This window comes from Oncorhynchus mykiss, chromosome 31 (genome assembly GCF_013265735.2).
Source record: "Oncorhynchus mykiss isolate Arlee chromosome 31, USDA_OmykA_1.1, whole genome shotgun sequence".
NCBI classification, from domain to species: domain Eukaryota; kingdom Metazoa; phylum Chordata; class Actinopteri; order Salmoniformes; family Salmonidae; genus Oncorhynchus; species Oncorhynchus mykiss.
In genome coordinates this window covers 7,442,669-7,467,668 of record NC_050571.1, presented here as the reverse complement: position 1 = coordinate 7,467,668, position 25,000 = coordinate 7,442,669, and the positions used below count along the sequence as shown (strand labels likewise).

The window sequence follows — 25,000 nt, the reverse complement described above, 5'->3', positions numbered from 1 at the left end:
AGAGAGAGAGAGAGAGAGAGAGAGAGAGAGAGAGAGAGAGAGAGAGAGAGAGAGAGATAGGAGAGAGAAAGAGAGAGAGAGACCCAGGCAGATGGAGGATAGGGCGGGTATATCAACATTGACTACTGCTGCGACCAGCTAAATCCTTTAAATCGCTAACTATTCTCCTATTTGATATTTAGCTGCATGTAAAACTCTGTGTATAATCCCTGTGCGTCAGTGAGAGCTGTCAGCAGCCCCAATGGAGGAGCAGTAAACAGACACACTGAGTGCCACTGCAAAGCAACGACAAGCTTATTTCAAGTAGTGCTTTGTGGTCGAGTCGAGTGTTACTGCACAAACACATCATCGACGAGGCTTTAACAAAGACCTCAGCTCATTAGTAGCTTGATGTAAAGCACACAGAGATAAACAGAGATGAACTCGGCCTCTCGAAAGCACACAAAGATGAACTCGGACTCTTCAAGTATCTTTCTCTTAAACAATTACCGAGGAGAATCACTATGAACATCTGGGGACACCAGACCTATGAGGACCCCTCCACAATTCTGAAGATGTTTACACCCTCAACATACAGTCACTCAATCAATTTTTATTCAGATTCCCACTTCTCACAGATTCTCTCAGCTGTGCCTCAAGGAGTACTAGTCTTGGCTAATCAGTGCATATACAGTTGAAGTCAGAAGTTTACATCCACTTAGGTTGGAGTCATTAAAACTCGTTTTTCAACCACTCCACACATTTCTTGTTTACAAACTATAGTTTTGGAAAGTCGGTTAGGACATCTACTTTGTGCATGAAACAAGTCATTTTTCCAACAATTGTTTACAGACAGATTATTTCACTTATAATTCACTGTATCATCAATTCAGAAGTTTACATACACTAAGTTGACTGTGCCTTCAAACAGCTTGGGGAATAACAGAAAATTATGTAATGGCTTCTGATAGACTAACTTACATAATTTGAGTCAATTGGAGGTGTACCTGTGGATGTATTTCAAGGCCTACCTTCAAACTCACTGCCTCTTTGCTTGACATTATGGGGAAATCAAAATAAATCAGCCAAGACCTCAGAAAAAAGAATTGTAGACCTCCAGAAGTCTGGTTCATCCTTGAGAGCAATTTCCAAACGCCTGAAGGTACCATGTTCATCTGTACAAACAATAGTATGCAAGTATAAACACCGTGGGACCATGCAGCCGCCATACCGCTCAGGAAGGAGACGCGTTCTGTCTCCTAGAGATGAAAGTACTTTGGTGCGAAAAGTGCAAATCAATCCCAGAACAACAGCAAAGGACCTTGTGAAGATGCTGGAGGAAACAGGTACAAAAGAGTCTATATCCACAGTAAAACGAGTCCTATATTGACATAACCTGAAAGGCCGCTCAGCAAGGAAGAAGCCACTGCTCCAAAACCGACATAAAAAAGCCAGACTACGGTTTACAACTGCACATGGGGACAAAGATTGTACTTTTTGGAGAAATGTCCTCTGGTCTGATGAAACAAAAATAGAACTATTAGGCGATAATGACCATTGTTATGTTTGCAGGAAAAAGGGGGAGGCTTTCAAGCCGAAGAACACCATCCCAACAGTGAAGCACGGGGGTGACAGCATCATGTTGTGGGGGTGCTTTTCTGCAGGAGTGACTGGTACACTTCACAAAATAGATGGCATAATGAGGCAGGAAAATTATGTGGATATATTGAGGCAAATTATTGGGACATCAAGGAAGTTAAAGCTTGGTCACAAATGGGTCTTCCAAATGGACAATGACCCCAAGCAAACTTCCAAAGTTGTGGCAAAATGGCTTAAGGACAATAAAGTCAAGGTATTGGAGTGGCCATCACAAAGCCCTGACCTCAATCCCATAGAAAATTTGAGGGCAGAACTGGAAAAGCGTGTGCGAGCAAGGAGGCCTTCAATCCTGATTCAGTTACATCAGCTCTGTCAGGAGGAATGGGACAAAATTCCCCCAACTTATTGTGGGAAGTTTGTGTAAGGCTACCTGAAACATTTGACCGAAGTTCAACAATTTAAAGGCAATGCTACCAAATACGAATTGAATCTATGTAAATGTCTGACCCACTGGGAATGTGATGAAAGAAATAAAAGCTGAAATAAATCATTCTCTTTACTATAATTCTGACATTTCACAAACATAAAATAAAGTGGTGATCCTAACTGACCTAAGACAGGGATTTTTTACTAGGATTAAATGTCAGGAATTGTGAAAAACTGAGTTTAAATGTCTTTAGCTATGGCATATGCAAACTTCCGACTTCAACTGTATTTATCAGTATCCCCAAGCTCTAGAGACATAACATTATCCCTAGGCTCCAGAGAGATATCATTATCCCCAGGCTCTAGAGAGACATACCATTATCCCCAGGCTCTAGAGAGATAACATTATCCCTAGGCTCCAGAGACATATCACTATCCCCAGGCTCTAGAGAGACATACCATTATCCCCAGGCTCTAGAGACATATCATTATCCACAGGCTCTAGAGAGACATAACATTATCCCCAGGCTCTAGAGAGACATAACATTATCCCCAGGCTCTAGAGAGACATAACATTATCCCCAGGCTCTAGAGAGACATAACATTATCCTCAGGCTCTAGAGAGACATAACATTATCCTCAGGCTCTAGAGCGACATAACATTATCCCCAGGCTCTAGAGAGACATAACATTATCCCCAGGCTCTAGAGAGACATAACATTATCCCCAGGCTCTAGAGAGACATAACATTATCCCCAGGCTCTAGAGAGACATAACATTATCCCCAGGCTCTAGAGAAATAACGAACAAGTAAACAGGTCAGTTAGTAGTACAGCAGGTCAGTTAGTAATACAGCAGGTCAGTTAGTAGTACAGCAGGTCAGTTAGTAGTACAGCAGGTCAGTTAGTAGTACATCAGGTCAGTTAGTAGTACAGCAGGTCAGTTAGTAATACAGCAGGTCAGTTAGTAATACAGCAGGTCAGTTAGTAGTACAGCAGGTCAGTTAGTAGTACAGCAGGTCAGTTAGTAGTACATCAGGTCAGTTAGTAGTACAGCAGGTCAGTTAGTAATACAGCAGGTCAGTTAGTAGTACAGCAGGTCAGTTAGTAGTACAGCAGGTCAGTTAGTAGTACATCAGGTCAGTTAGTAGTACAGCAGGTCAGTTAGTAATACAGCAGGTCAGTTAGTAGTACAGCAGGTCAGTTAGTAGTACAGCAGGTCAGTTAGTAGTACAGCAGGTCAGTTAGTAGTACAGCAGGTCAGTTAGTAGTGCACCAGGTCAGTTAGTAGTACAGCAGGTCAGTTAGTAGTACATCAGGTCAGTTAGTAGTACAGCAGGTCAGTTAGTAGTACATCAGGTCAGTTAGTAGTACAGCAGGTCAGTTAGTAGTACAGCAGGTCAGTTAGTAGTACAGCAGGTCAGTTAGTAGTACAGCAGGTCAGTTAGTAGTACAGCAGGTCAGTTAGTAGTACAGCAGGTCAGTTAGTAATACAACAGATCAGTTAGTAGTACAGCAGGTCAGTTAGTAGTACAGCAGGTCAGTTAGTAGTACAGCAGGTCAGTTAGTAATACAGCAGGTCAGTTAGTAGTACAGCAGGTCAGTTAGAGGGCAGTGTCAGCGTAGTGTGAAGGGTTTATGTAATGTCAATATTGAAGGGCATGAGAGTTAATACGTGTGTGTTTCTCTGTCATTTCTCTGAATGTCTCACTGTTATTACAATACGTGACCTTATCATCTGTCACCACATCTCGTTTAATTATGTACAAATAAGAGTTTTATTCCTTCAATTTCCCCAGACAGAAAAGATTAGAAGGTTTGCTGAGCTGATCTGAGCTGGTCCCTCCAGGTTGGGGAGAAATAGAGACATGGAGAGATAGGTAGCGAGAGCGAGAGAGAGATGATCTGAGCTGGACCCTTCCCAGGTTGGAGAGAGAGAGACAGAGAGAAAAAGAAAGAGAGAGCGAGATATGATCTGAGCTGGTCCCTTCCCAGGTTGGGGATAGAGAGAGAGATCAAAGTCACCAAGTTCAAAGCTTTATAACATTCAAATGAGCTGTGTGTCTACTGCCACCTTAGAGACAGGGAGAAAGAGAGAGAGAGAGAGATAAAAAGAGAGAGAGAGGTCACATTCATATCCTCAAAGACACGATTGGGGGGGGGCACATCAATGGAACAAAGAGCTCTACAGACAGTATAATATCTAAATAAGTGCATAAAGTATAAGGAGAAGGTAAACAACAACATCTGTTGATGCTTCTGTCCCTCTCTCTTTTAGGTAATGTCACTCAACAACGATGAGAAGACAAAAGCTATATTATTTATGCATCTTCGGTCTGGTTCCTGTAATGTCTCTCAAGAGTCAAACCATTATTCTACTTCTCTCATTGATACAACAGTAGAACTCTGAAGTCATCCCCACCACTATATGGACACATTATACCACAACATTATTAACTGTATTTAACACAATATGGATACACATAATATGTTATAAGTATGAGTCTTTACAATACCTTATAATAAGGAATTTTAATACATTATATCTCTCCTACGTTGTATCTATCCTGCATCACTAACTCTGAGGTCATGATGACTTGAGGCCGTCGAGGGGTGCAGCGGTCTAAGGCACTGCATCGCATCGCTTGAGGCTTCACTACTACAGACCCTGGTTTGATCCCGGGCTGTATCCCAACCAGCCGTGATCGGGAGTCCCATAGGGTGGCGCACAATTGGCCCAGCGTCGTCCGGGTTAGAGGAGGGTTTGGGTAGGCCGTCATTGTACATAAAAATGTGTTCTTGACTGACTTTCCTAGTTAAATAAAGGTTCGTTAAAAAATGACTACGATATGGATACACATGCTGGCAGACCAGGTCAGTGAAGCAGCTTTAGTGTTGAATTAGCTTCAGCAAGACCGTTTTTTAACAAGCTGATTCGGCAGTCTTTTGTATAGTGGGTCGACACAGCTAGGCTGAACACAGAAAAGCTTTAGGTAATGCACAGTCATCTATTATGATAATGACTCTCTCTCTCTCTCTCTCTCTGTCTTTCTCTCTCTCTCTGTCTCTCTCTCTCTGTCTATCCCTCTCCTCTCTCTCTCTCTCTCTCTCTCCTCTCTCTCTCTCTCTCTCTCTCTCTCTCTCTCCTCTCTCTCTCTCCCTCTCCTCTCTCTCTCTCTCTCTCTCTCTCTCTGTCTCTCTCTCTCTGTCTATCCCTCTCCTCTCTCTCTCTCTCTCTCTCCTCTCTCTCTCTCTCTCCTCTCTCTCTCTCTCTCTCTCCCTCTCCTCTCTCTCTCTCTCTCTCTCTCTAATTCCATTCAGTTCAATTTAAGGGCTTTATTGGCATGGGAAACATATGCTTACATTGCCAAAGCCAATAAATAAAGGGGAAATAAACAATCAGAAACGAACGGTAAACATTACACTCACAAAAGTTTTAAAATAATATAGATGTTTCTGCTCCACTGGCTGCCCTTTTCTTGTGGCAACAGATCCCACATTTTGCTGCTGTGATGGCACACAGTGGTACAGATCCCACATCTTGCTGCTGTGATGGCACACAGTGGTACAGATCCCACATCTTGCTGCTGTGATGGCACACAGTGGTACAGATCCCACATCTTGCTGCTGTGATGGCACACAGTGGTACAGATCCCACATCTTGCTGCTGTGATGGCACACAGTGGTACAGATCCCACATCTTGCTGCTGTGATGGCACACAGTGGTACAGAGCCCACATCTTGCTGCTGTGATGGCACACAGTGGTACTTCACCCAATAGATATGGGGTCTATGTATATGACAGCCAGGTCTGGAGACTGCGGCCTCTCTCTATAGCAAAGCTATGCTCACTAAGTCTGTACATAGTCAAAGCTTTCCTTAAGGTTGGGTCAGTCACAGGGACACTGTCTGTTTATGAACAAATAGCATTCTAGTTTGCTCAGTTTTTTTGTTAATTCTTTCCAATGTGACAAGTAATTATCTTTTTTTTCTCATGATTTGGTTGGGTCTAATTGTGTTGCTGTCCTGGGGCTCTGTTGAGTCTGATTGTGTTTGTGAACAAGGTCCCAGTACCAGCTGGCTGAGAGGACTCGAGGGGACTAGGTGATAGGTGATAGGTGATGTCACGACTCCGCCGAAGTTGGCTCCCCTGCCTGTTCAGGCGGTGCTCGGCGGTCGTCGTCACCGGCCTACTAGCCGCTACCGATCCCTTTTTCGTTTGTCTGTTGGTTTTGTCTTATTAGGTTTCACCTGTGTGTATTCTGGTTTAATTAGCTTCCCTATATGTAGTAGTTTGACCTGCCCTTGTTTTGCACGGGATTGTCTTTATGTTACGTGTGTACATATTAGGTCGTGGTGTATTGTATTTTCTATACTGGACACCCTGTGGTTTTGGGTTGTCTGGTATAGTGTCCTGCGCCCTGTATTGTATTGGGCTTATCAGTTTGGTGTGCAATAGTAAAGCACTTTACTCCGTTACTCTCTCTCTCTGCGTCTGATTCCTGCACACACACTTAGTCCCGCGTGACAGGTGAGGGCTTTGTTATGGTTTAAGAATCGTTTTTTTTAGGTGGTTGTAGAATTTTAATGTCTCCTTTCTGGATTTTGATAATTAGCGAGTATCGGCCTAACTATTTGGTGTTTTATGTACACAGACAATGTGTTTGTAGAATTGTGCATACACAGTCTCAAATGTTTGTCCCCAGACCTCACAACTAGGGTTGTTATGGTGACCGTATCACTGCCACATCGGCGGTCACGAGTCATGACGGCAGTCAAATTCCACGTGACCGTTTAGTCACGGGAATTAGGCTTCTCCAAGCTCTGACGCTGCTGATAGCCTACCAAACTTGCCAACTGCCTGGTACTCAACACTCTACTGTCAAATGTAAATGTAATCGAAAAACTAAACAGAGTGATGGCCTCTATTAAAAAGAGGAGGGTCCCATCAGCTTTCTATAGGTTAGACCTACTATATTTATTTCTCTACCTTCCTAATATTAAGCTCATTGCTTCACTTTACAACAGGAGTATAGCCTACCTGGCTGGCATGAAAATGAACCAGCGGACAAGTGTCCTCCATTCGCTATTTAAATGCATAGATGATGTATTTTCCCCCTGTTCTGAGACAGGTGTATGAGATATTGATCCATTCTAAATCATAACCAATTTCAGACATATGTTATTTAGTAAATTCAACAAAAAAAGAAACATCCTCTCACTGTCAACTTGGTTTATTTTCAGCAAACTTAACATGCGTAAATATTTGTGTGAACACAACAAGATTCAACAACTGAGACATAAACTGAACAAGTTCCACAGACGTGTGACTAACATAAATGGAATAATGTGTCCCTGAACAAAGGAGGGGGGGTCAAAATCAAAAGTAACAGTCAGTATCTGGTGTGGCCACCAGATACTGCAGTGCATCTCCTCCTCATGGACTGCACCAGATTTGTCAGTTCTTACTGTGAGATGTTACCCCACTCTTCCACCAAGGCACCTGCAAGTTCCCGGACATTTCTGTGGGGAATGGCCCTAGCCCTCACCCTCCGATCCAACATGTCCCAGACGTGCTCAATGGGATTGAGATCCGGGCTCTTCGCTGGCCATGCCACAACACTGACATTCCTGTCTTGCAGGAAATCACACACAGAATGAGCAGTATGGCTGGTGGCATTGTCATGCTGCAGGGTCATGTCACGATGAGCCTGCAGGAAGGATACCACATGAGGGAGGAAGGATGTCTTCCCTGTAACACATAGCATTGAGATTGCCTGCAATGACAACAAGCTCAGTCCGATGATGCTGTGACACACCGCCCCAGACCATGACGAACCCTACACGTCCAAATCGATCCCACACCAGAGTACAGGCCTCGGTGTAACAATCAGTCCTTCCACGATAAACTCGAATCCGACCATCACCTCTGGTGAGACAAAACCGCAACTCGTCAGTGAAGAGCACTTTTTGCCAGTCCTGTCTGGTCCAGCGACGGTGGGTTTGTGCCCATAGGCGATGTTGTGTGATGTTCAGATGTTCAGATGTACCGATCCTGTGCAGGTGTTGTTACACGTGGTCTGCCACTGCGAGGATGATCAGCTGTCCGTCCTGTCTCCCTGTAGCACTGTCTTAGGCGTCTCACAGTACATTGCATATTATTGCCCTGTGGAACGGTCGTTAAGACACTAACAGCTTACAGACGGTAGGCAATTAAGGTCACAGTTATGAAAACTTAGGACACTAAAGAGGCCTTTCTACTGACTCTGAAAAACACCAAAAGAAAGATGCCTTATAATGTGAAGAAATAGCCTAATAGTTTATTAACATCTTAAGCTAAACGTTCTGATCTGTTGCGTCAGCCTCCTATCTTTACAACATTTTTTTATGCTAGTGGTTGTATTAATCTGGGATCTATCACATCCCACAACTGTCCCAGACAGAATATTTATTTATTGCACAGAATATAAATAGGTCCATTTTCGTACTATGGGGGATAATAGATTGACATACTGTAGGCTAGTACTTTTGCTGTTAGGCCTAGTAAATGTGGACAGTTCTTCAATATGTTCCTCGGAATTGGATAAGGACAAGGTCAGTTGCGTCCCTGATGTGTCTGTCTTCACTTGTAGCCTGTAAGAAAGACCTGCTCATGTGACAGGCATTGAGCTCTTTGAGAGAGCCATGTGAGTGAGAGGTGCTTCGGAGCACACAGCCAGGAGAAGGGAATTATAACTATTATATTCAGCCCAAGGGCACAATGGCCACGGGTCACAAAATGCATGGATTTTATTAGGGGGCATTAGGGCCACATAAAGGCATTATCAAGTGCTTGTCAAATTGTGAATGAGAGACTGATGAAGTGTGTACAGCCTGAGCACAAAACAAACAAAGCAGAGCTCAGGCCTTTCAAGAGACTTTCTTCAAATCATCATCAGAGTCACATCATTCAGCCTTACAATGTATTAAACATCTAAACATATAGCTCAACTTTTGTAGAACAACTAAAGTCACATTCATATCTCTAAATGAAGCATATAGGAGTACCTGTTTCTTTGTTAAACACAGAAGAGCCGCATGTGCAACACTCCCTCAAATCATTTAGAGAGCATATCCTTTCCATTTTATTCTGCAATGTTCAATTCGATTCTTCATATTACAAAATGTTATAAAACTCTAAGCAAATCTTGTTTGCTAAATTAACTAGTGTAGCCCACGGCCATTATGGCATAGCCAGATCGTGGCCGAACTTAAGGACAACCCAGGGTTTGTGAATCTATTCTTCTGAAATAGACTACATTTTCTTCATATCATGTTTCTTCAGATCTTTCTAAAACAAATCATTGATTTATTGTGAAAGTGTTGGCTATATTACATGGATTAATTATACTTAAAAAAAAAAACATGTAGAAGCCAGAAGATACTAAATGTGTTTATGTTAATTAACACTACTGTGAGATCAGCAGTTATTTTGCTTGACAATCACTGGCTGACAGAACTCCATGACTGCCAAAGCCGTACTAACAACGATAGAGGGTTCTACTTCTGATTAAAGTCTTTTTTTGCCTGATCCTAATTCCTGTTTTATGCTCCTTTTGATGGCGTAGAAAGCCCTTCTTGACTAGAAGGCACTTCTTCTCTCAGATCGTTCACAGCTCTGTGGAAGTTACCTGTGGTGCTGATGTTTAGGCCGAGGTAGGTATAGTTTTTAGTGTGCTCTAGTGCAACAGTGTCTAGGTGGAATTTGTAATTGTCTCTCTCCCCCCTCTCTCACGTTGACTTTCTTGCTCTCTCTCTCTCTTTCCTTCTCTCACATTGACACACTCTCTCTTTCCCTCTCTCACATTGACTCTCTCTCTCTCTCTTTCCCTCTCTCACATTGACTCTCTCTCTCTTTCCCTCTCTCACATTGACTCTCTCTATCTCTCTCTGTCTCTCTCTCACTCTTTCCCTCTTTCACATTTACTCTCTCTCTCTCTCTATCTCACATTGACTCTCTCTCTCTCTCTTTCCCTCTCTCACATTGACTCTCTCTCTCTTTCCCTCTCTTACATCGACTCTCTCTCTCTCTCTCTCTCTCTGTCTCTCTCTCTCTTTCCCTCTTTCACATTAACTCTCTCTCTCTCTCTCTTTCCCTCTCTCACATTGACTCTCTCTCTCTCTCTCTCTCTCTCTCTTTCCCTCTCTCACATTGACTCTTTCTCTCTCTCCCTCACTCTCTCTTCATCTCTCTCTCCCTCTCTCTCTCTCCCCCTCTCTCCATCTCCCTCTCTCTCTCTCCCCCTCTCTCCCTCTCCCTCACTCTCTCTCTCTCCCCCTCTCTTTCTCTCTCCCCTCTCTCCCTCTCTCTCTCTCTCCCCCTCTCTCTCTCCCTCTCCCTCTTTCTCTGTGTCTCTCTCTCCCTCTCTCTCTCCCTCTCCCTCTCTCTCTGTGTCTCTCTCTCCATCTCTCTCTCTATCCCTTCTCTCCATCTCTCTCCCTCTCTCTCTCTCCCCCTCTCTCCCCCTCTCTCCATCTCTCTCTCCCTCTCTCTCTCTCCCCTGCTCTCTCTCTCCCCTCTCTCCATCTCTCTCCCTCGCTCTCTCTCCCCCTCTCTCTCTCCCTCTCCCTCTCTCTCTCTGTGTCTCTCTCTCCCTCTCCCTCTCTCTCTGTGTCTCTCTCTCTCTCCCCCTCTCTCCATCTCTCTCTCTCCCTCTCTCTCTCTCCCCCTCTCTCCATCTCTCTCCCCCTATCTCCCTCTCTCTCTCCATCTCCCTCTCCATCACTCTCTCCCCCTCTCTCTCTCTCTCTCCCCTCTCTCCATCTCTCTCTCCCTCTCTCTCCATCTCCCTCACTCTCTCTCTCTCCCCCCTCTCAATCTCTCTCTCCCTCTCTCCCCCCCCCCCTCTCTCTCTCTCCCTCTCTCTCCCCCTCTCTCTGTGTCTCTCTCTCCCTCTCTCTCTCCCTCTCTCTCTGTGTCTCTCTCTCTCTCCCCCTCTCGTCATCTCTCTCTCTACCCCTCTCTCCATCTCTCTCCCCCTCTCTCTCTCCCTCCCCCTCTTGCCATCTCTCTCTCCCCCTCTCTCTCTCCCCCTCTCTCCATCTCTCTCCCCCTCTCTCCATCTCTCTCCCTCTCTCTCTCCCCCTCTCTCCATCTCCCTCTCCTTCACTCTCTCTCTCTCCCTCTCTCTCCCCTCTCTCCATCTCTCTCTCCCTCTCTCTCCATATCCCTCACTCTCTCTCTCTCCCCCCTCTCCATCTCTCTCTCCCTCTCTCTCTCTCCCCCTCTCTTCATCTCCCTCTCCCTCACTCTTTCTCTCTCCCCCCCCCTCTCTCTCTCTCTCCATCTCTCTCTCCCTCTCTCTCCCCCTCTCTCTCTCTGTGTCTCTCTCTCCCTCTCTATCTCCCTCTCTCTCTGTGTCTCTCTCTCCCTCTCTCCCCCTCTCTCCATCTCTCTCCCCCTCTCTCCATCTCTCTCTCCCTCTCTCTCTCTCCCCCTCTCTCCACCTCTCTTTCCATCTCTCTCTCCCTCTCTCTCTCTCCCCCTCTCTCCATCTCTCTCCATCTCTCTGTGTCTCTCTCTCCCTCTCGCTCTCCCTCTCCCTCTCTCTCTGTGTCTCTCTCTCCCTCTCTCTCTCTCCCCCTCTCTCCATCTCTCTCTCCCTCTCCCTCTCTCTCTGTGTCTCTCTCTCCCTCTCTCTCTCTCTATCTCTCTCTCCCTCTCTCTCTGTGTGTCTCTCTCTCTCTCTCTCCCTCTCCCTCTGTGTCTCTCTCTCCCTCTCTCTCTCTCTCTGTCTCTCTCCCCATCTCTCTCTCCCTCTCCCTCTCTCTCTGTGTGTCTCTCTCTCTCTCTCTCTAGGTCGTGAACAAGCTGGCTGATTCTCTGAATGAATGTGGACAGATGTGTATAAAATATGTCTGTTATCAAAGGTTTAAAACATTTAATTTAGATGTGTTTTAAAATGTTTTTTTGTTGTTGTTGTTGCTAAATGTGATATCCAACGCACTATTTTCTTCCCAAGATGCACTATATCCCTTGTCCAGGTGGACGGAACGTTCCATATGGTTTTTACAGCGGGCGCAAAAGTGAGTCATTTAGCGAATCATTTCCATTATATTTGTCTGTTCAGTCGTAAGTTAAATATTTTTTCCCACACTTAAAATGAACGTATTCAGAACCTTATCTTATTCACTTAGGCCTAACCCCTGGCTTAGTCAGACTGACGCAGTGATAGACAGCTGTCACACTCAGCCGTTCACACGCTGGCTACCCAGCGTTACGCTTTGAGTTCTCGAGTGTCATAGAGATTTTGGTTATGGATCACTTGAACAGTTTCTGTTCCTCTTGGAGTCTGTGAAATCTGTTTCTGTTGGCCCAAAAATGGACGTTTTCCAAACAAGCTCATGAAAAACAATAATAGGCTGTAAATAGCGTCACTCCTACAATAACAGACATAGGAGACTGTAAACAGGGGGTTGTGTCACTCCTATAATAACAAACATAGGAGACTGTAAACAGGGGGCTGTGTCACTCCTACAATAACAAACATAGGAGACTGTAAACAGGGGGCTGTGTCACTCCTATAATAACAAACATAGGAGACTGTAAACAGGGGGCTGTGTCACTCCTACAATAACAAACATAGGAGACTGTAAACAGGGGGCTGTGTCACTCCTACAATAACAAACATAGGAGACTGTAAACAGGGGGCTGTGTCACTCCTATAATAACAAACATAGGAGGCTGTAAACAGGGGGCTGTGTCACTCCTATAATAACAAACATAGGAGGCTGTAAACAGGGGGCTGTGTCACTCCTACAATAACAAACATAGGAGACTGTAAACAGGGTGCTGTGTCACTCCTACAATAACAAACATAGGAGACTGTAAACAGGGGGCTGTGTCACTCCTATAATAACAAACATAGGAGACTGTAAACAGGGGGCTGTGTCACTCCTACAATAACAAACATAGGAGACTGTAAACAGGGGGCTGTGTCACTCCTATAATAACAAACATAGGAGACTGTAAACAGGGGGCTGTGTCACTCCTACAATAACAGACATAGGAGACTGTAAACAGGGGGCTGTGTCACTCCTACAATAACAAACATAGGAGACTGTAAACAGGGGGCTGTGTCACTCCTATAATAACAAACATAGGAGACTGTAAACAGCGTCACTCCTATAATAACAAACAATCCATCCCTGACCGGCAGAATTTCAACGTTGTTATTATTTCTTAAAGCCTTCCCTAAAGTGTATATAATCAAACTCAAAAAGTTTTCCTTGATTTATCCTTATGAAAAGGCCTGTAAAAAAAAAAAAAATGTTTTTTAAAAGAAAATTGTTCTAAAAAGTTGCTTAAAAAAAAATAAAAGAAAGAAAAAAAAAGAAAAACCCCCCCCACATTATCTCATACACTGTCCACCGTCTGAACACCATGAATCAGAGATGTTATATTTGCACAATATAGTTTTATGTATTGATACTTCATTATGTGTAACTGTTTCTGTTGTTTTGGGGTGGAAATATAGCGTTTTGCTACAAAACATGATTATTTGCCTCTCTGAAGTAAAAAAAAAATGAGGGGGGCTCACCTTGAGTTTGTCGAAGCGTTCGCTGAAAGAGGAGACTTGATGTTCTCTGTGTCGTCCCACCAGCTTACACAGGGCACATATCAGCTGGTCATCCACGATGCAGTACATATTAACCTTCTCATTCTCATGCTCCAGACAGGTGAGGCCTCTCAGGTGGGCGTCATGCACCGGCTCCACCAACCGGTGACTGGTAAACGGCTTCTTATTGGGGTGCGTGGCACGTAGACACCTGTCACAGTACGACACCTCGCAGGTCACGCACGTCTTGACTGCCTCGCGAGGCGGGTCCTGCTCACAGAACTGGCAGCTGATACGGTGCTCCAGAGACATGGTGGCGGTGTGCTGATGAGAGGAGGGCTGGGCCGGGCTGGAGCGGGCGCTGTGGCTGCCGGAGCTTCCTCCTCCGCTGCTGCTATAGGGCCTGTGGCCTCCGGAGAGACCTGGGGCACGACGGCTCTCACTGGGGGAGTTAGGGCCGCTGACGGAGGCCTTCTGGAAACGGTGGATGATGTTCTGCAGGGTCACATTGCGCTTCAGGCCCTCCAGGCCGCGGTGGTTCAGCGTGATGACGTAACGGCAGGTGGGGCACTGGAAGGCGGAGATGGACTCTAGAGGTTTGTTGGACGAGCAGTGGGAGACTAGGATACGGTGGGCGCAGTTGAAACACAGGCTGTGGGCGCAGGGTAAGAGCAGGGGATCTTCAAACAGCTCCAGGCAGATTGGGCAGGTGAGCTCAGACTCCAGTGTTTCCATCTTCAGCAGAACCAATCTAGAGGCGACATCAAATCCCACCGAAGCTGGTCAATCACCTGAAAGAGGAGATCAGAGACAGAGTTGACTATGAGTACATAGGACTCTAAAACTCTATGCCTCACTGGTAGAGTGAAATATGAAACTAGCTGTGTAGAGATGGGCTGGCAAAGTGCATAATGAGACTAGATGGGTAGAGATAGGCTGGCAGACTGCATAATGAGACTAGATGGGTAGAGATGGGCTGGCAGACTGCATAATGAGACTAGATGGGTAGAGATGGGCTGGCAGACTGCATAATGAGACTAGATGGGTAGAGATGGGGCTGGATGACTGAATAATGAGACTAGATGGGTAGAGATGGGCTGGCAGACTGAATAATGAGACTAGATGGGTAGAGATGGGTTGGCAGACTGAAATATGAAACTAGCTGTGTAGAGATGGGGCTGGCAGACTGCATAATGAGACTAGATGGGTAGAGATGGGTTGGCAGACTGCATAATGAGACTAGCTGGGTAGAGATGGGGCTGGCAGACTGAATAATGAGACTAGATGGGTAGAGATGGGGCTGGCAGACTGCATAATGAGACTAGCTGGGTAGAGATGGGGCTGGCAGACTGCATAATGAGACTAGATGAGTAGAGATGGGGCTGGCAGGCTGCATAATGAGACTAGCTGAGTAGAGATGGGGCTGGCAGACTGCATAATGAGACTAGATGGGTAGAGATGGGGCTGGCAGACTGCATAATGAGACTAGATGGGTAGAGATGGGGCTGGCAGGCTGCATAATGAGACTAGATGGGTAGAGATGGGGCTGGCAGACTGCATAATGAGACTAGATGGGTAGAGATGGGGCTGGCAGACTGAATAATGAGACTAGATGGGTAGAGATGGGGCTGGCAGACTGCATAATGGTCTGTATACACAGAAAGCATGCACCCTGTTCCCTATATAGTGCACTACTTTTGACCAGGGCGCATACTAGTGCACTATACAGGGAATAGGATGTGATTTGGGACACATCCAGACAGAGATGCAGGCTAATCTGATCAGTGTAATGTCTCCAGCTGAAGACCGGACACAGTGGTGACTGCCCTGCCCTGCCTGGCATCTCTCCAGAGCCTCCAGCCTCAGTGAGTCTAGCAGCCCATCCACGCTCACAACTGCCTGGTGCTGTCAAATGACATGACATATAATGCATGAGAGACAGAGACACACAGAGAGAAGAGATAGAGAGAGACACACAGAGAGAAGAGATATAGAGAGACACACAGAGAGAAGAGATAGAGAGAGACAGAGACACACAGAGAGAAGAGATAGAGAGAGACAGAGACACACAGAGAGAAGAGATAGAGAGAGACAGAGACACACAGAGAGAAGAGATAGAGAGAGACACACATAGAGAAGAGATAGAGAGAGACAGAGACACACAGAGAAGAGATAGAGAGAGACAGAGACACAGAGAGAAGAGATAGATACACACAGAGAGAAGAGATAGAGAGAGACACACAGAGAGAAGAGATCGAGAGAGACACACAGAGAGAAGAGATAGAGACACACAGAGAGAAGAGATAGAGAGAGACACACAGAGAGAAGAGATAGAGATAGAGAGAGACACACAGAGAGAAGAGATAGAGAGAGACACACAGAGAGAAGAGATAGAGAGAGAGACACACAGAGAGAAGAGATAGAGAGAGACAGAGACACACAGAGAGAAGAAATAGAGAGAGACAGAGACATACAGAGAGAAGAGATAGAGAGAGACAGAGACACACATAGAGAAGAGATAGAGAGAGACAGAGACACACAGAGAGAAGAGATAGAGAGAGACAGAGACACACAGAGAGAAGAAATAGAGAGAGACAGAGACATACAGAGAGAAGAGATAGAGAGAGACAGAGACACACAGAGAGAAGAGATAGAGAGAGACAGAGACACACAGAGAGAAGAGATAGAGAGACACACAGAGAGAAGAGATAGAGAGAGACAGAGACACACAGAGAGAAGAGATAGAGAGAGACACACGGAGAGAAGAGATAGAGAGAGACAGACACACAGAGAGAAGAGATAGAAAGAGACAGAGACACACAGAGAGAAGAGATAGAGACACACAGAGAGAAGAGATAGAGAGAGACACACAGAGAGAAGAGATAGAGAGAGACACACAGAGAGAAGAGATAGAGAGAGACACACAGAGAGAAGAGATAGAGAGAGACAGAGACACACAGAGAGAAGAGATAGAGAGAGACACACAGAGAGAAGAGATAGAGAGAGACAGAGACACACAGAGAGAAGAAATAGAGAGAGACAGAGACATACAGAGAGAAGAGATAGAGAGAGACAGAGACACACAGAGAGAAGAGATAGAGCGAGACAGAGACACACAGAGAGAAGAGATAGAGAGACACACAGAGAGAATAGATAGAGAGAGACAGAGACACACAGAGAGAAGAGATAGAGAGAGACACACAGAGAGAAGAGATAGAGAGAGACAGAGACACACAGAGAGAAGAGATATAAAGAGACAGAGACACACAGCGAGAAGAGATAGAGACACACAGAGAGAAGAGATAGAGAGAGACACACAGACAGAAGAGATAGAGAGAGATACACAGAGAGAAGAGATAGAGAGAGACAGAGACACACAGAGACACATAGAAAGAAGAGATAGAGAGAGACAGAGACACACAGAGAGAAGAGATAGAGAGAGACAGAGACACACAGAGACACACAGAGAGAAGAGATAGATAGAGAGAGAAAGAGAGACAGAGAGAGTTAGAGAGAGAGAGAGAGACAGAGATAAGAGATAGAGAGAGAGAGACAGAGACACACGGAGAGAAGAGATAGAGAGAGACAGAGACACACAGAGAGAAGAGATAGAGAGACATATAGAGAGAGACACACAGAGACACACAGAAAGAAGAGATAGAGAGAGACAGAGACACACAGAGACACACAATTAACAATAATGACAAATGGTTTGATGAAGAATGCAAAAATCTAAGAAAGAAATTGAGAAACCTATCCAATCAAAAACAGAGACCCAGAAAACCTGAGTCTACTCCTTCACTATGGTGAATCACTCAAACAATACAGAAAACCTGAGTCTACGCCTTCACTATGGCGAATCACTAAAACAATACAGAAAACCTGAGCCTACTCCTTCACTATGGTGAATCACTAAAACAATACAGAAAACCTGAGTCTACTCCTTCACTATGGTGAATCACTAAAACATTACAGAAAACCTGAGTCTACTCCTTCACTATGGTGAATCACTAAAACAATACAGAAAACCTGAGTCAACGCCTTCACTATGGTGAATCACTAAAACAATACAGAAAACCTGAGTCTACTCCTTCACTATGGTGAATCACTAAAACATTACAGAAAACCTGAGTCTACGCCTTCACTATGGTGAATCACTAAAACAATACAGAAAACCTGAGTCTACACCACTATGGTGAATCACTAAAACAATACAGAAAACCTGAGTCTACGCCTTCACTATGGTGAATCACTAAAACAATACAGAAAACCTGAGTCTACACCTTCACTATGGTGAATCACTAAAACAATACAGAAAACCTGAGTCTACTCCTTCACTATGGTGAATCACTAAAACAATACAGAAAACCTGAGTATACGCCTTCACTATGGTGAATCACTAAAACAATACAGAAAACCTGAGTCTACGCCTTCACTATGGCGAATCACTAAAACAATACAGAAAACCTGAGTCTACGCCTTCACTATGGTGAATCACTAAAACAATACAGAAAACCTGAGTCTATGCCTTCACTATGGTGAATCACTAAAACAATACAGAAAACCTGAGTCTACGCCTTCACTATGGTGAATCACTAAAACAATACAGAAATACACTACGGAAAAAGAAGCAACAGCACGTCAGAAATCAGCTCAATGCAATTGAAGAATCCATAGACTCTAACCACTTCTGGGAAAATTGGAAAACACTAAACAAACAACAACACGAATAATTATCTATCCAAAATGGAGATGTAGGGGTAAACCACTTCGCCAATCTTTTTGGCTCTATAACAAAGAATAAAGAGCAAAAACATATACATGATCAAATACAGATCTTAGAATCAACTATTAAAGACTACCAGAACCCACTGGATTCTCCAATTACATTGAAAGAGTTACAGGACAAAATAAAAACCCTCCAACCCAAAAAGGCCTGTGGTGTTGATGGTATCCTCAATGAAATGATCAAATATACAGACAACAAATTCCAATTGGCTATACTAAAACTCTTTAACATCATACTTAGCTCTGGCATCTTCCCCAATATTTGGAACCAAGGACTGATCACCCCAATCCAAAAAAGTGGAGACAAATTTGACCCCAATAACTACCGTGGAATGTGTCAACAGTAACCTTTGGAAAATCCTCTGCATTATTATTAACAGCAGACTTGTACATTTCCTCAATGAAAACGATGTACTGAGCAAATGTCAAATTGGCTTTTTACCAAATTACCGTACAACAGACCATGTATTCACCCTGCACACCCTAATTGACAACCAAACAAACCAAAACAAAGGCAAAGTCTTCTCATGCTTTGTTGATTTCAAAAAAGCCTTCGACTCAATCTGGCATGAGGGTCTGCTATACAAACTGATGGAAAGTGGTGTTGGGGGTAAAACATACGACATTATAAAATCCATGTACACAAACAACAAGTGTGCGGTTAAAATTGGCAAAAAACACAGACATTTCTTCACACAGGGTCATGGGGTTAGACAGGGATGCAGCTTAAGCCCCACCCTCTTCAACATATCTATCAACGAATTGGCGCAGGCACTAGAAAAGTCTGCAGCACCCGGCCTCCCCCTGCTAGAATCCGAAGTCAAATGTCTGCTGTTTGCCGATGATCTGGTGCTTCTGTCACCAACCAAGGAGGGCCTACAGCATCACCTAGATCTTATGCACAGATTCTGTCAGACCTGGGCCCTGACAGTAAATCTCAGTAAGACCAAAATAATGGTGTTCCAAAAAAGGTCCAGTCACCAGGACCACAAATACAAATTCCATCTAGACACTGTTGCCCTAGAGCACACAAAAAACTATATATACCTTGGCCAAAACATCAGCGCTACAGGTAACTTCCACAAAGCTGTGAACGATCTGAGAGACAAGGGCATTCTATGCCATCAAAAGAAACATAAATTTCAACATACCAATTAGGATTTGGCTAAAAATACTTGAATCAGTCATAGAGCCCATTGCCCTTTATGGTTGTGAGATCTGGGGTCCGCTCACCAACCAAGACTTCACAAAATGGGACAAACACCAAATTGAGACTCTGCACGCAGAATTCTGCAAAAATATCCTCCGTGTACAACGTAGAACACCAAATAATACATGCAGAGCAGAATTAGGCCGATACCCACTAATTATCAAAATCCAGAAAAGAGCCGTTAAATTCTACAACCACCTAAAAGGAAGCGATTCACAAACCTTCCATAACAAAGCCATCACCTACAGAGAGATGAACCTGGAGAAGAGTCCCCTAAGCAAGCTGGTCCTGGGGCTCTGTTCACAAACACAAACACACCCTACAGAGCCCCAGGACAACAGCACAATTAGACCCAACCAAATCATGAGAAAACAAAAAGATAATTACTTGACACATTGGAAAGCTATTTGGCCCTAAACAGAGAGTACAGAGTGGCAGAATACCTGACCACTGTGACTGACCCAAAATTAAGGAAAGCTTTGACTATGTACAGACTCAGTGAGCATAGCCTTGCTATTGAGAAAGGCCGCCGTAGACAGACATGGCTCTCAAGAGAAGACAGGCTATGTGCTCACTGCCCACAAAATGAGGTGGAAACTGAGCTGCACTTCCTAACCTCCTGCCCAATCTATGACCATATTAGAGAGACATATTTCCCTCAGATTACACAGATCCACAAAGAATTCGAAAACAAATCCAATTTTGAAAAACTCCCATATCTACTGGGTGAAATTCCACAGTGTGCCATCACAGCAGCAAGATTTGTGACCTGTTGCCACGAGAAAAGGGCAACCAGTGAAGAACACACACCATTGTAAATACAACCCATATTTATGCTTATTTATTTTATCTTGTGTCCTTTAACCATTTGTACATTGTTAAAACACTGTATATATATATAATATGACATTTGTAATGTCTTTACTGTTTTGAAACCTCTGTATGTGTAATGTTTACTGTTAATTTTTGTTGTTTTTCACTTTATATATTCACTTTGTATGTTGTCTACCTCACTTGCTTTGGCAATGTTAACACATGTTTCCCATGCCAATAAAGCCCTTGAATTGAATTGAATTGAGAAGAGATAGAGAGAGACAGAGACACACAGAGACACACAGAGAGAAGAGATATAGAGAGAAAGAGAGACAGAGAGAGTTAGAGAGAGAGAGAGAGACAGAGAGAAGAGATAGAGAGAGAGAGAGACAGAGACACACAGAGAGAAGAGATAGAGAGAGAGAGAGAGAGAAAGAGAGACAGATAGTTAGAGAGAGAGAGAGAGAGAGACAGAGAGAAGAGATAGAGTGAGGGAGACAGAGACAGAGACACACAGAGACACACAGAGAGACAGAGAGAGAGAGAGAGAGAGAGAGAGAGAGAGAGAGACAGAGGGAGAAAGAGGGAGACAGAGAGAGACAGAGAGAGACAGAGGGAGAAAGAGGGAGACAGAGAGAGACAGAGACAGAGGGAGACAGAGGGAGACAGAGAGAGACAGAGACAGAGAGAGACAGAGAGAGACAGAGAGAGACAGAGAGAGACAGAGACAGAGAGAGACAGAGAGAGACAGAGAGAGACAGAGACAGAGAGAGACAGAGGGCTGCTCCGACTCCCAAAACACTCAAAGTATTTTCCTCTCCATGTATTTTTAACCACTCCTTCCTGTCTCTGCCTTGCCTCCAGAGAGGCCTACATTTAACAGTCTGTTGGCTGGACAGATTATAATGTTTCTGAATTCATGGATTTCACTGGGTCCTGAACATGAAAGGCACAAATCAACTCAGCCAGGCAGGGTCCTCTCTCCCTCTCTTCCCCCTTCCCTTCCCCTCCTCTAACCCTGGCGACCCTCTCTCTCTTCCCCCTTCCCTTCCCCTCCTCTAACCCTGGCGACCCTCTCTCTCCCCCCTTCCCTTCCCCTCCTCTAACCCTGGCGACCCTCTCTCTCTCCCCCCTTCCCTTCCCCTCCTCTAACCCTGGCGACCCACTCTCTCTCCCCCCTTCCCTTCCCCTCCTCTAACCCTGGCAGGCAGACGGTTCCACACTCCTCATCTACTCACTCCGACCCTCTCTCCCCACCCTCTCTCCTCTCTCTCCCCCCTCTCTCCTCCTCTCTCTCTCCCCTCTCTCCCCCTCCCCCCTCTTATCCTCTCTCTCTCCCCCTCCCCCCTCTCTTATCCTCTCTCTCTCCCCCTCCCCATCTCTTATCCTCTCTCCCCACCCTCTCCCCCCCCCCCCCCCTTGCAAGGACCTAGGCCTTCCTCATCAGAGGTGAAACATGTCTTCACATACTAACCCTATTCAATTGACGACCACAATGGAAGCATCCTCTTGTTTCACAGGTGTACCCAATGTTCAGTTGTATATTTGATGGCAACTGACAACTTTGTCCACTAATGGAAGCTCCTCAAATGAAAACAGCACATACAACAAACAAAACGGTCACAAGAGAGGACAGAGGCTTGAAGACGTCTTTCTCCAACCCAAACCCCACAGACATGTCAACATAGACTGGTCTCGGATCTGTTTTGTACCGTCACCATTGGAGTTGGCAAGAGAGCACAAACAGACCTGGGACCAGGTTAATGTCACTTCCCTTCTGACATTGAACCAGTTTCAAAGATGATTTAAGCTCCAGATATATGCTTGTGAAGGCTAAATACCGTTCCGCTACAAATTAATCACCGGGAAAAAATAAACAATATCTCAGACCCGTAGCCAATCATGCAGATAATACGCTGCTAGGTAACATGGCAGGGCCAGTGTCTGTCCTTCACATTCACCTTGGTCGGACGGACGGACGGAGGCACGGCTGAGATTTGAATAGTCTGCTTTATTTGGCCGATATCAGGTAGGTTTGGTTTTATGTTAGTTGGGAGACGTCACAGGCAGCAACTAGACCCGAGTCTCAAACGGCACCCTGTTCCCTATATAGTGCACTACTTTTGATCAGAGCTCTATGGGTCATTTTTGCACTATATATGGAATAGGTGTGCCATATGGAGACACAGGATAGGTTGACCTCTGTGACCCCTTGGCTGCTGCTCCAGGTGACTGGTAAGATATCAGATAGAAAGACATAGCGTACCTACTGTAGACGGACAGATTGACATACTAATTGCAAGATATGGGGACAATAGTTCACCCAAAATGACACATTGGTTTCCTTACCCTGTAAGCTGTCTATGGACAAGGTACGACCACGATCCACGCTTGGGTTTTATTTCCCATCCAAATACTAACATTTTGGCATTTTGTGGAACAAATCCTATTCAACTCATGGTCGCGATATTAGCATTTTTCACGCATCATGTCCAAACCACCCGAAAGTATCTCAAATTGACTGTAAAAGCTCAACAAAGTCACTTATAGCCGATTTGAACATGTCCATAAACTGCTTATAGGGTAAGGAAAACATTCTGTAATTTGCTAATTTGGGTGATCTAACCCTTTATCAATGCTAAACTAGAATGATGCTAGATCTCTTCCACTGAGGGTTGTTTCTCTGTTACGGTTGAGGAGTGGGGCCTCCCACAATGACCAGACGTGGACAGTGACTCATTTGGCAGACATATTGCACTGAGGGTTGTTTCTCTATTTGACTGGTGAGGAGTGGGGCCTCCCACAATGACCAGACGCGGACAGTGACTCATTTGGCAGACATATTTCATTTGATTGGAATTATCTTTGTATTGCTTATTAACAGAGCGAGAAATGTGTGTACGTATGCCACATAGCTTACAAATGAAGAGACATATGTGTAAGCATTAACACTGAATAGACAGCCTCATTATCCATTTTCTCCGCTGTGTCACTTGGGAGAATAAAGCTAAGAAGACGAGGACACCAGCCAGTTTGGGAAAACACAGAAATAAAAACAGATTTAGTCTCCGTCCCAAATCAGCCTTATACCCTATATAGTCCACTATTTTGGACTAGAGCCCATAGACGCTTTGGTCATTCGTAGTAGCACATATCCGCCGTTTTCAAACAAGCTAAATTAGTTATCTGTAATATTCATTTGTTCATTTTTAACTTCATCTGATTCAGCTGAAAATGCCTGTCTGGACTATAAACGTTATAAAGTCAGTGCAGTAATCAACACGAGGCGAGGTGAAATAGAGACGGCTCTCTGTACAGCTGAGTGGCTGAGTCTGTTCTCAGGGGTTCTGGACTATACAGCAAGCAGATGCTGTTCTGAAACCTTATTGGACACTTCACCTCAACAACAACATCACATTAATGGGTTTGCATCTCAAATGGCACCCTATTCCCTACATAGTGCACTACCTTTGACCGGGGTCTATAGGACTCAGATCCAAATAAGTGCTCTATATAGGGAATAGGGTGCATTTGGGACGTGCCCAGAGTGGCATATATTAGTCGGCTGCTGTTTCCCTAAGCCACTTATAGAACTATACAGCTGCACAGCATTAAACACATGTTACGCTTTAGACAACAAACTAAACATTTTGACTCAAATCTCAATTCTGCTATCTGCCCAACTGGTTCACTGTCCTACAGCTCAATGAGGACATAACCTCCCAGTTAAACTACTGGTTCACTGTCCTACAGCTCAATGAGGACATAAACTCACAGTTAAACTACTGGTTCACTGTCCTACAGCTCAATGAGGATATAACCTCCCAGTTAAACTACTGGTTCACTGTCCTACAGCTCAATGAGGATATAACCTCCCAGTTAAACTACTGGTTCACAGTCCTACAGCTCAATGAGGATATAACCTCCCAGTTAAACTACTGGTTCACTGTCCTACAGCTCAATGAGGATATAACCTCCCAGTTAAACTACTGGTTCACTGTCCTACAGCTCAATGAGGATATAACCTCCCAGTTAAACTACTGGTTCACTGTCCTACAGCTCAATGAGGATATAACCTCCCAGTTAAACTACTGGTTCACTGTCCTACAGCTCAATGAGGACATAAACTCCCAGTTAAACTACTGGTTCACTGTCCTACAGCTCAATGAGGATATAACCTCCCAGTTAAACTACTGGTTCACTGTCCTACAGCTCAATGAGGATATAACCTCCCAGTTAAACTACTGGTTCACTGTCCTACAGCTAGGAGTCTATTGTAGGCATGACAACAGGAGTTCTGATTGACTCCTAGTATAGGAGTCTATTGTAGGCATGACAACACAGGTTCTGATTGACTCCCAGTATAGGAGTCTATTGTAGACATGACAACCAGCAGTTCTGATTGACTCTCAGTATAGGAGTCTATTGTAGACATGACAACCAGGGGTTCTGATTGACTCCCAGTATAGGAGTCTAATGTAGGCATGACAACCAGCAGTTCTGATTGACTCCCAGTATAGGAGTCTATTGTAGGCATGACAACCATCAGTTCTGATTGACTCTCAGTATAGGAGTCTATTGTAGACATG

The 25,000-nt window shown here is 44.6% G+C and overlaps 1 protein-coding gene across 4 annotated transcripts in view; it reads right to left on the bottom strand.

Moving 5' to 3' along the window:
• The window catches only part of LOC110504507 (probable E3 ubiquitin-protein ligase MID2), a 202,585-nt gene that overhangs the window by 132,238 nt on the left and 45,347 nt on the right, over positions 1-25,000 (bottom strand). For all 4 annotated transcript variants that reach the window (XM_036970547.1, XM_036970549.1, XM_036970550.1 and 1 more), the window contains exon 2: positions 13,583-14,391. In XM_036970547.1, the coding sequence (XP_036826442.1) occupies positions 13,583-14,335 (753 nt within the window). In that variant the 5' untranslated portion in view covers positions 14,336-14,391. The remainder of the gene's footprint in view (positions 1-13,582; positions 14,392-25,000) is intronic.